We start from the raw sequence: 12,593 nt of genomic DNA, 5'->3' as shown, positions 1-12,593 counted from the left end.
GCATGAACACGACAGTGACAAATGACAGCAGGAGGGGAGACAATCACAAGGAGGGGAAGTAGGTGGAAAGACAGTAACACACACGCAAGTGGCCTTGTGGGAGTTCTGTGAATTAAACTAGGTTGGTGGTTCCACTGATCAGCAGACCACACTGACAGTATGAATGGACTTAAATGCATTAACACCCACATGGGGACTGCACACAAGCTATAATAGTTCAGTGTGGTTTAACTGTGTTTGCTAAGGATAATTGCACACAGGAAGACACATAGAAACACAAAAATATCCTATCACTCCCTTTTATTTGTGCTCTGTTTCAATGAACAGGTATATACAGTTCTTTTATGAAAGCAGTGATTATGCTCTTAAAAACAAGGATGAGTGGGAATTAATTTTATATGTTTTGTTCTGTGTGAATCATGCAAGAAATAAATAAAGAATTGGTCACAAAAAGAGAGCAGTGCAGCCATGCACCTTTCACTCTACATCCTGTTTCTCTTCCATCTTTTATGACTGTATCTTCCATCCTTTCCTTTTTGGTGCAATCGTTCTCTCTCAACACACACACATGTTTGCGTGAGACTGTGTTGCGTTCAGTTACATCAGAATCTGCGGTGACCATCAACCACTACACATATATACACACACACACACATCAAAAAACTGACATGTCTCATTGTCTTTGTGTTGATCCTCCTTTGCTTAACTTTCTCTATCCTCTAATCTGGGGTCACTCAACCTTTTTGTGCATGACCACAGATTTGTGTCCCAGCATCCTATTTAGAGATGTGTACTTCCATGGTTAACAGGCATGTTCGGAATTTTAAATAATTTTCTTCAGTAAAATATTCGCCGTAGAAAGTTTTGGTGATCTGTTAAAATTTAAAATGTCAAATTTAAGGTTAACAAACTCTGCCCTCCCCTTAATACCTATATGTCTAACCTCAACCCTTTGACCAGTAATGTACTCTAAATAAATAATCTTTTGCCTGTTTGCAGACTATTGAATACTGCACTGTTGTTGAAGTTACATTGCTGCAGTGTAGACTTTTTTAAATCAGCTTACACTTACAAACGCAATGACAACATAACCTTGACACTGATAAAAGCAGACATTATATTCATTGTGATGGATTACCCATCTAAACCTAGTTTCATGTCTCTGCAAGGTGATTTTATTTCATAAAGAAATAAATGGAAACGGATGGCTGCCTGGCGTAATGCTTTAACCTTAAATTTAAGTCCTGACCCTAAAATAAACCTTTTATGTCTCCTGAGTGGAGGTGGTTCCCTGCAACATGACTGAAGTTGTGGGTTTGTTTGAAAGATAAAAACACACACATATGTATGTATGTATGTATTAACTTAAACACACACACACACACACACACACACACATACATACATAGCATGTAATAACTGCAATGTCATACTATGTAACTGCACTTCACTTCAGGAGTAATCAGTTTGGAATTAAAATTGAGATTAATAAAAGGTGCAGTGACAAGGAAAAAAATGTCTGCCAGAGTAAAAAAGTGAACGACTCATTTGACCTCACTCATTGAGTGGAGCTTTGTCTTAAGCTGCAGAAGCTAAAATACACCAGCATATGTACTGACAGTACGCTTTCAATGTGGTGGATATCTTAATTGAAATGACTGCAGTTTGCTGGCCTGCTCACTATATGTTAAGGATAAGCAGTAAAAACAGGGTAATGTTTGCAATAGGTTAAAATGAACAAACAATATAGATTTTATTTAGGTTTAAAAACATACTGATCATTTAAAATATGTCCAGATTGGTTTTGATCAGCACAGAACATTCCTGATATACACAATGAACAGGATGCAGACACACGAATGGATGTAAAAAGTTAAACATGTTTCTACTTGAGTGAAAACTCATCCCAAAGCAGACAGTAGATCAGTCTGACTTTCAACTGTCACACAAACACATACAAAATCCATACAGACACAGAGTCGATGCATGTTCTTACCTAGCTAAAGCAAACATCTACACTGCTGGTGCACTGGCTGTTTGTTGTTAATGAACACGGACTGCTAAGACTTTCCCCCTGTCAAATGTGTGCATATAAAAGCCTGTACCTGTGCCCCACCTCCCACTGTTACTCTCTCTGTGTTTGTGTCTCTGTTGTGACTTTCTTCAGCAGTACGTTTCATAAAGTCGCCCAAAAAACACAACTCACGTTTTCAAAACGCTGGCGTCGACTTGGTACCAAAGTATCGGTTCTCGTGACATCCCTAGAATGCATGTGCTTCTGTGAGCATGAACATGTGCGTGTGTACTGATGGATGTGCTTATGTGCTTTCCTATGTGTATATGTGAGAGAGCGCATATCTACATATTTGTGTGAGCATATGGGAATACATGTGTGTGCCTTTGTGTTTGTATTTCTGCTTGTGTGAGGTAGAAATGGAGGTTGTGGCGCTGTTTGTGTGTGTGTGTGTGTGTGTGTGAACAAGCAGGTGTCCGTGTGTGGGTGCACCTGGGAGCTGATGATTCTCTGGGAAGATCTTTCTATGTTGGCAGGCAGACCAAAGAATGCAGGTCTGTCATCCTCTGGGAGATTCTCTATTACGCTACGGTAGTCCTGGGAAGACACACAGACACATGCAGGCAGACACAGAAATGCTAAAGTGAGAGAGTGTCAGCATGGTGCCTATTCTTTATCATGGCTCTAAGACACAAGACAACCTTTTTAGCATTTCCAAGGAACACGTGCCCCAAAATAAAAAAGTTAAAACTTGTAGCATAAACTAATGCTGTATTGTCGTTAATTAGGTGTGTTGTTTGTACAGTTTGATGCAGTTTGATCCATTTGGCACTTACTACAGATTGTTAAAATGTACAGATTGCCAATTCAAGCTTATATTTCCATATTGACTTATTTTGTATAGCAAATGATATATCAGTGGCTCTGCAGTATACTAACTTATTCTAGCTGGATATCCAAAAAACTGTTTTGGGCATGCCCACTTATTTTTAGTGCGTAATAAGCTGCATCAACAGAATGCAAAGCAATATAAAAAACAGAAACAATTGTGCAAACTTAAGGCCAACTAAATGGATTTATTTGTAGTGGCTACTTTGTCAACCAATTTAAAATGAAGCTAACACAACCTGGAGTAATGAAACTTCAATACTGACCAAACCACGAATAGTAAATCTAGTCAGTGAAAAGACTTGGGGCATTAATTCAGTATCCTTTTTGATTTGTTTTTGCTTCTCCAGCTCACCTGGGACCATTATATCTGTGCACCACACTCCAGTGGAGCTTAGGCTTCAAAGTACAGAAAAAAAACATAGAAGTGCTACTTTGTTTCTCTGTAGCAAGAATTCATTTCTTGAACATCTTTAAGTGCCCTACACACAGCACTTGTGCCTGCAACTGTGAATCAAAATGTGTCACCCTGACAACCTACCAATATGGAGCAAGAATTTGGGAGGCTGATCTGAGGTGGAAAGAAGCGTGTTCCTCCTCTGCTCTTTCTTTGACCAGCTGAGAGGGACGATGAGAGGAGATGTGCTGAGAAGAACTGCTCCAGGTAGGAGCGTAAAATGCGGAGGTCTGAGGGGTTGTCAATGCGTCCACCATAGATGGCGCTCTCCAACAGGCCATGGACAAACTCCCACTGGAAATGTTTACCACCTTGAGAAATTCCAAGACACACAGACACAAAGGAAGCTATACACATGTGTAATGAGTGCACACTGAACAAAAGAACACTAACATGCACACACAGATACAGTATATACAAACAGGCAGGGAGATACAACAAAGGGCAAATGCTCACATATGTGCACTGCATAGAAATGCAAATGTTGAGTTAGCCAGGTCTTGTGTAAATTAAAGTGGTAATTGATCAAAAAACCCCAGATTCTACTTTCATTACCATACAGAATGTGCTGCAGAGCAGAACTCTCCATGGCATTGTAATGTTTGTTACCAGCCCTCCTACCTTCAAAAAGCCTGTCGATAATCTCAAAGCCAGCACGGAGGTCGGACAAAGAAAATTCATAGAACTTAGTCCAACCCTGGATAAAGCAGAGAGGAAGGGGAATAAGTACAAAAATGACAATACATCCATTTCAATAGCAGTGCTTACCCTAATACTGTGGGTTACTATCAGAATTTGTCAACCAAACAGTAACAAATGGCATTCAAATCTCACATCACAAATAGTGTTTGAGGATTGAAGAATCATCTCTCACAAATATTCCCTTTTGTGCTTAATCTTCTAACAACTGTGTGCAGGGGAGTGATAGAATTGTGTACAATTACCATGACTGCCATGTCCTAGAGATGAAATACACAACCCGCAGAAAGCAAAGACAGCTGAATGCTAATCAGTAAAGACTGTCTTGTAAGTCGATAAATCTTTCAACCTAACGTAATTTCTCTTTTGGCATTTTCAGTGTAACTATCCATCGTGTGCATCAGCAATAGTTGTGATCCCTTACCATAAATGGGTAATTCACAAAATTAAGATCAGTGTCGTTTTTGCATGTACAAAGACATGCTACAGTCATAAGCACTGGGGAGGAAAGTCTGCTGACAACACATGCAGAGAAGAGCACACACAGTTTCTCTCTCTCTCTCTCTCTCCCTCTCTCCCTCACACACATGTGTGTGTTTGCTGCACTTCACTGCTTTCAGTCTGCAGTTGTATTCTGCCCTCTGATGCTGTGGGTGGATGAGGTGCAGGGTGTAGGCATCATTCTTTGAATGATTAAGTGTATGTTGTTTGTTCAGTAATTTTGTGCTTGAGTGTGTATTTAGACTGCGTAGGGGCATGTTTCTACTGCATTTAATAAATGTGCTTACATGTGTATGAGTGAGACTGCAGATTGTGCTTGTGCATGTGTGCATTTGATTTATGTACATAACACTGTCTGCTTATTCAGTAAAAGATTCAATGTATGGGTCTTATAAAGGTGACTGTGTTTGTGTTTATTGATTGTGTGTGTATATATCTTTCAATTATTTTGTGAGCACTTCAGAAAGTGTGATACCTAGCTGTCTGTTCATAGTTATAATTGGCCACTCTTCTTGTTATCCTATGACCATCAAACTGAAACTCTAACCCCCCTCACACACACACACACACACACACACACACACTTATATGTTCTCTTTTAGTAAGGCTGTACACTACCTTGCATGTGAAAACTTGTCTCTGTTTTCATCTTTCCACTTTTCTCTTTCCTCCCTTTGCCTCTTTCTTTCTTTTTCTCTCAATGTCTAATCCTGTCTTTTTAAATCATTTCTACTCAGACATGTAAAAAGGATGGAAACAGTGAGAGACTAAATGAGAAAAGGAGGGAGGACAGTAGATGAAGCGAGAAGGGAATAAGTGATTGGTGGAGTGGACGAAAGGAGCTGTGACTGTTTCAATAATTAGGCGATCATGTTCTTGGATGAGGAACAACATTACCATCTCAAACGAAAACACTTACCAGAGATTCAGTGATTGAGAGAGGAAAAAAGAGAGAAAGGGACAGGGCAACACTAGCCAGGGAGGGAGGCCAGTAAAAAGACAATTAGGGAAAACAAAAGTAAGTAAAGTGAGAGAAAGGAGGAACAGAGGGAGATCCCCAATAAATGTACAAGACACAGGCATCCAGTATGTTAGTTATGCAGGTTTACATTCTCCTATAGGCCAATCGTTACTTTTTTTTCCAAACAACTCCACGGCGAGGTATATGGTTATGGGGGAGCAGTGGGACCAAGCCCGAAGAAACAGGAGAGACAGACAGAGGAGAAAGAAGTGTGCAAACTGAAGTTTAATTACAAAAACACATTCTTTTCTAGTTCTCCCTCGAGTTTGGGTTTACTGGGAGTGTGGTGATTACGTGTGTTGTTTGGCAGACAGAAAGAGATGCCTTCCTGCTGCAACTGCAGACACGTCAGATTGTTCGATTGGACAGACCACTCTGTGGTATCATGGCAATACGCACAGAGACAAATGAGTCCCAGCGCATCTTGAGACTCTGCCACACACCCGCATGCTACCAAACTGTAAAAGCAACTGTTTAAGTTGACAAGTGGAAACATGACACGGTTAACTGCAAGTGATTACTAGTGCAACCACGTCTTCTTTTTGCTTGTGTTAAAATGTCTCTGCCTTTTCCTATGTGATTAGTTTGGACACTCTAAAATATGACATTTTTTATCAGCTTCTAGTGTCTCTTCTTGACCCCTATTATGTTGTTTGTCTATTATTTTTATGCTACATATTATGTCCTGGCTCTAAAACATATTCAATATAGATTTTACATTATGAAAAATGTACATTCCAAATATATCCACAATTACAAAAGGCATATTACACAACATGTTTTGTAACTGTATGTAACAACTTTCATCTCTAATTAGTAATAGACTAAGACCTATACGCCCCTCGAGTAAAGATGAACGAGAGAGTGCAAAAAAAGGAGCAAAAAAACAAAATAAAAAATAGGAAGGGTTCCTTATTCCCTTTCTTAATTTTCTTGCTAGGTCTAAGGGGCCATCTTATCTCTTGTCAGAATTTTTTATTTGATTGAACTGTTAAAGGTTTGTAAAACCTTCTTGTTTTTTCAGAACAAATTGTATTCTCACTAGTTCTGTAATGTTTGAACCACACTAAAAATGGTATATTTGAGTGCACCCTAACTGTAAAATGAGCAGTAGACATAAAAAACTGAAGCGCTTATGTAAAGGCCCACTTTAGTTGAATGACTTGAGTGACTTACCAATATAAGAAGATGCATAATGATTGCAGGCTTATGCTAAAAAAAAAAACTAGTTTGTGCAACATGTTATCTGACCATGTAGGAAAGTTAAAGAGTTTATGGCTTTTCTGTCCAAGACAGGGTGAAAATGCTGTTGTCACAGAGAGAGGCAAGCCATGATAATCGTTTAAATATAGAGATAACAGCACAAACTTTTGGACAGTCATTCCTGATAGGCATTCATAGTGTTGCACTCAGATATACACATGAAAAGTGACAGAAAGAGTTGCGTAAAAAATGCATGAATGTCGGACTGTCAATTTCAGAAAGTTACAGAAATAGTCTGATGCTTTGAGAGTTAACCAAAAACTATGAGACATTTGGCTGATGAGATGGCAGAGAATCACTCAATTTCCTCATTCACAGGTGATTTTTGTTTGATTGCATCATGGCTGCTGCATCAGACATTTTGAAATCCTTTCTGAAATCAGTTTATTTATTGATTCATTATGTGTCAGTGGTTGATTGATCAACATCTTCGGTTTGGTTTTGATCACTTTCCTTAACTTACAACAGCAATTAAACAAAGATTTTGAGACAAAAAAGATACAATTTATTTTGTACAGCAGATTTGAGTATTTATAAAACCCTTCGGTCTTTTGGACATAAGGGTCCCACTAGCCTAATAATTCAGGCTATTGTTCAGCATGATTTCCCTCAATGTTTTTCTATTTGTTATCTGTTTTGTGCTGATTCATCTCTGCCTTAGGGTTCAACTGAGAAAATAAATAGTCTGCTTTTCTCTACAGGGATGCAAATTTAGAAATGTTTTACACTCTCTATCTTGTTATGTTAAGATGATTTATCAGCAGGGCTATAGGTCAAACGAGGAAATACAGTGTTCAGTCTCTAAACATTCTGAGTTGATTCTGGCACAATAAAAACACACCATTTTGATTTATTTAGAGCTGCTGTTAGACTGTTAAAAATACAAAAACAGAACAAATAGAATAGTAATTACTACTATCATGCTGTGGGTCAATGAAATCCATTTAAAGTTGAAATGTATAATATGTCCCTTGACAGTGAATGAGATCATAGGATTGTATTTCCCACACTTTAACTGTCCCGACTTCACATACCAAACCCCTTGGTTTACAAGCAGTGTCCCTGAGAAGTAGTTAGAGAGACTGCGCTAAAGCCTCATTAATATGGGAGTTGTTTTATAAATTGTGTTCTATTTTATATACATTGTGTGCTTGTTGACCAGCAGGCAAGTTTGCAACAAAGGCTTATATTCATAGTTACACATACACACACATACATAGCAATACACACACATAAACCCACACATAGACTCTACCGAAGTACAGGGCCAAGAGCAAACACGTTGGCTATCTATGCTGGTCAGTAAGGATAAAGAAAACTGATCTCTGGGCTAGTTTTTTATTTTTATTTTATTATTTCTGTGAGTGTTCATGTATAGACTATTGCTGTGTCTCAATTTGAATAATTGCATACTTACACTAACTATTTTGAGTACATAAGTGCGTTTACACTGTTGAGTGTGGCAAAATTCAGTGCACTGCAAGTACCCGGATTGTGTAGTCATAATGGTCAAAACGTTGAGTGGTGAACGCTGGACACTTCTCACCGTCAGCACCATTTTTGTTACGTAGTGGAAGGGTCTGGGTGAGACTAACCTGATATGCTGGATGAGCCTACCCAGTATGCCTTGCGGGAAGACCTGCTACTACTTTGCCTCTGGTTGGCTATACCATTCCAGGGGTTCACTAAATGTAGGAGAGCCACGGCATCTGACATTTTAGTACCCGTAGCACCAAAGCAGGTGATAGTGGGGATGGCTAACAAGCCAGCAACTAAAACTGTTGTGGCTGAGCCGTTCTCTTTCTGGCCCTGTCTAGTTCATAACTCTGGTGAGCATGATAGCTAGGCTAGCGTTGGCATTTAGCAGACAACTGGAATGGTATAGCCAATCAGAGGCAGAGTAAGGGTGGGTCTCCTCTGTGCAGTTTCTCTTCCACCAAGTGTGTCATGTTAAACTGCCATGTTTCTACAGTAGACCCGAACTGTAATGCATATGCCAATGCTAGTAGCATTCATAAAAAAAGTGTCAATCCAATGGCAGAAAAATGTGAGAAAAGCAGTTTAGTTTCTCTGTGCCATCAGTTCTGCTATAAGTGCTATATTTTTCCACTTTCAAATGGCATTGTACTGTTACAGTAGTTTGACTTTATTGTCCTGAGATGAAATTATGGAGCCAAGGCCACTTGTGTCTGTATCGAGGTATTTGTGTATTTTACCTGTGGTATGTAGTTGCGTCTCTCTTGGCAGACAGCATGGAACCAAGCCAGACAGAACAGTGACTGGGCTCTGGCCAGGATTCCTCCTACACACAAACAATCAACAGCATGTCACCACAAAAATACCTAGAATAATAGTCATTATCAGAGTGTGTAAAGCAGTCAAGGCAGATCAGGATAATCAAAAATACTGTATTCTGCTATGAATGGTTTACAATTTTTGCAGTGCTGTGTTGTAGCCTTATTTGCTGCTGTTTCTTCACTGTACCAGAACCTACAATGTTGCTGGGACTTCTTTGTTTGCTTCTTTAATAATCATGCACCAATACCATTACCAGGGATTACGCAAACTCAAAACTATTCCTTTACTGTAAATGAAAACAAAGCAGACATTCATTAAGCATACGACCAGCTCATTAGGTGCATGTGGTCGTTGGCTTTCAGTAGATGTAGAACGTACTGTAAGAGATGTTCACTAATTTGTATAGCATTATTCAAAAGGTTTGCATCACTGATTTGAATAAGAGCAAGAGCAAATTTGAAGCAACAACAAACTAACTTCAAAAAAAGATATAGGAAGAGAAGAGAAGAGAAAAGAAGAAAAGGGAAAAGAAGAGAAGAGAAGAGAAGAGAAGAGAAGAGAAGAAAAGGGAAGAGAAGAGAAGAGAAGAGAAGAGAAGTGAAGAGAAGAGAAGAAAAGATTGCCAACCTTTACTGATCTGCTCTGGAGTCCATGACTCATATGTTCTTAGCAGATTCTTCTTCAACCCGGGAGGAGCCTGGAGATGGGAAAAGAAAGGGAGGGCAGACAGACAGACAAGGAGGTAAAGAAGGTATAGAAGGGAAAAAAAGAAAGAGTTTTATTATGATGGAATCTTTGCACCATTCAAATGTTCAACACTTCAACAAGTTCAAAGTGCAAGGTCCAAACATAGCACTATCATACAAGCACAGACACACAGCAAGACACAGGGAAACATTCATCATGTGTGAAAGACGAATGTGATGAGGTAAGATGATATGGGACATGCTGGGAAGCACAAGAAGAAAAAAACAAAACAAAAAGGCACCGCTGGGATTCGAACAACCCAGGATCTCCTGTTTACTAGACAGGCACTTTAACCAACTAAGCCACGGCGCCTAATGGTCACTTTCCCTGGAAAATCAAAATTGCAAATGTATGCATATTTATGTCATCTATCTTTCTATGTTACAGTAATATGTGAGCTTGTATTATTGGGAGACTGGGAGATTAAATTTGGTAGCTTTTGCGCCAAACAAACCACAAGAATGTGATTCCCAAACCCAGTTTATCAAATATGTGTGCCTGGCAAGACCAAAAAGAAGCTGTGAAATGCAATTTGGGTGTGTGTCATGCTTCTTTTCACACTCTGTTTAGTGTTTTTAGCTTAAGCTAGTATACAGGACCAGCAAACATTTGACCACATGTACCGTAAAAGCCTTTCTCTTCTACCTGTTGTTTAAGTCATTTGTAGCACAGTGTCTCTGAAAATTTCAACAAGGGTCTACTAATAAACTGAAAAATCATGGTTTGGGTAAGGCTGGGTGCCCAATAGCAATTACCACAGGAGGATTAGGACCACAGCCCATGACACAGAGAGCTTATGGTGCTCTTTTATGCAAACAGCCATCACACTGTATACATGTGTATATAAAGCTTTGCTGAACATTTGGTACCTCCATCTGGAGGTTTTGATAATACACCCAGCCGGTAATGCGTATGTATACATTTGCCAAAATGACAAAATCACTACATACGTTACCAACTTCAGAAGATTAAATGTATTTGTAAAGTGCTTACTTTTTTTACATTGTACATTAACAGTCAGCTAATTTTACTCATCTGTACTCTCCACATGTACACCACATGTAAGGTCCATCTTGTGGTTTCATTCAGCCTTAAGAAAGTCATATGTTAACTATACATTTAGACCCTAATAATTCAATTACCCTTCTTCTCTTTTTCTACATTCTCGCATTACTGCACCCTGGTTCTTTGCATTTTCATTGCATTTGTAGAACATTTGTAGAATTTAATATTTCTCTGGGACAGGTTTAAGCTGTTGGTTCACACTTTAAGTCTAATGCACTGCCAACTGTGACAACAAGGCCCTAAACATACAGCTTCAACACTAAGCTGCAGAGTCGAGTTTGGGGTAACGGATTTGGGGGTGGGTGGAGGATCTAGGGTAGTGGTTTGTAGTTTAATTGTGAAGGATCTTTAAGTTCACATTTATTACTGTTTATACTACTACAACAACACGTTATATATCTCACATGAATCAACTGAAAAATGTCTTGATTAGCCCCAGCACTAACTCTGCAGTTCAGCTCTTTACAAGATAGACGCAGAGAGAGAGAGAGAGAGNGAGAAAGAGAGAGAGGCTGTTTGTGCAGCATGCTTGGCTGCTGAAGCAGCTAACCCCTTGAGCAGGACTCCCATCAGAAACGCACTGAGCACTAAAGCCCGCATCACTAACACACAAGCTGCAGGCTTCTGTGTCTCCTTACAATTGTATAGTATTTGTGGTTGTACTGCATATGTAGCCTTAATATACAGGATGAAAGAAACACATGAATCCACAAGACATTTCAAACACACAAAGCTCTTCAACACCCTACACTCTTGTGATTATGCCATAATTTAGTAACATGGCCCACACCACATCAGTTAGACCGGGGCTCAGCATTTGTGCCCAGTGTGCCTGAATGTTTGTGTTTAAAGTTTTGTGATATGAGTTAGGTCAAGCCACTGACCTAACTCACTGAGTACCATGATATTTTTTCTATACCTGTGTGTGTGTGTGTGGTGGTGAATGTGTGTGTGAAAGTACCTCGTAAGTGATCTTTAGGCTGGACTGCAGTAGTATTGAAGGAAATCTGGGGTGAACTTCTGCTGTCAGCCAGAGACGGAAGCCAGCTTTGGGATGTAGCACATTTAGCTCCTGTAGATAAAGGACAGTACACACATCAGACACGTTAAGAGATCACCAGAGGAATATGAGAGTAATATGTAAGAGACCAGACTACTTTTCAGTAGTCAGGCTGTAGAAACTATTGTTAGCTGAGGTCTTAATTTCCACTGGCCTCCCTACCCACCTACTACACATATGTAAACACACAAATATTTAAAACATGCAACTCACTCAATAGTTGGAACAACTAGAGAAGACTTGATTGCATACATTGTCCAGACACTCTATCACACTGGATGCATCAATTTTCTAAACTGCTTATCTTGTTCAGGGTTGCAAAGGGCTGGAGTCTATCCCAGTATATCCACAAAGGCAGACCCCAGCCAGCTGGGTTGGATTTAGACACAGGACGTTCTTGCTGGAAGCTAACAGTGCCAAGTTCATGCACAAATAGAGTAATAACTTTATGCTACACTGAATGCACTTTTTGCTTCACTTTTTCATATCCATAGCTTTGGAACAACTGACTTCCACTGACTTCAATAAATTCCCTAAAAGCAAATGTATATCTGTTAAATGAAATGTAATCTAAGCCCTC

At 39.4% G+C, this 12,593-nt stretch overlaps 1 protein-coding gene and 1 non-coding gene across 2 annotated transcripts in view; both read right to left on the bottom strand.

Moving 5' to 3' along the window:
* LOC118341759 (cytoplasmic dynein 2 heavy chain 1) overlaps positions 1-12,593 on the bottom strand; it is a gene marked incomplete in the record, with an annotated part of 105,682 nt that overhangs the window by 20,189 nt on the left and 72,900 nt on the right. The window contains 6 exon segments of the mRNA XM_035680126.1: positions 2,507-2,611; positions 3,444-3,670; positions 3,981-4,056; positions 9,060-9,145; positions 9,769-9,838; positions 11,915-12,025. Coding sequence (XP_035536019.1) covers positions 2,507-2,611; positions 3,444-3,670; positions 3,981-4,056; positions 9,060-9,145; positions 9,769-9,838; positions 11,915-12,025 — 675 coding nt within the window.
* Positions 10,124-10,200, bottom strand: trnat-agu. The gene has a single exon. It is a non-coding gene; the product is annotated as a tRNA-Thr (tRNA).

This window comes from Morone saxatilis, unplaced genomic scaffold (assembly GCF_004916995.1).
Source record: "Morone saxatilis isolate NCDOM2014 unplaced genomic scaffold, NCSU_SB_2.0 Contig8, whole genome shotgun sequence".
Lineage (NCBI taxonomy): Eukaryota > Metazoa > Chordata > Actinopteri > Moronidae > Morone > Morone saxatilis.
The sequence above is the reverse complement of the archived record's forward strand: the minus strand, read 5'-3'. Positions and strand labels throughout refer to the sequence as shown.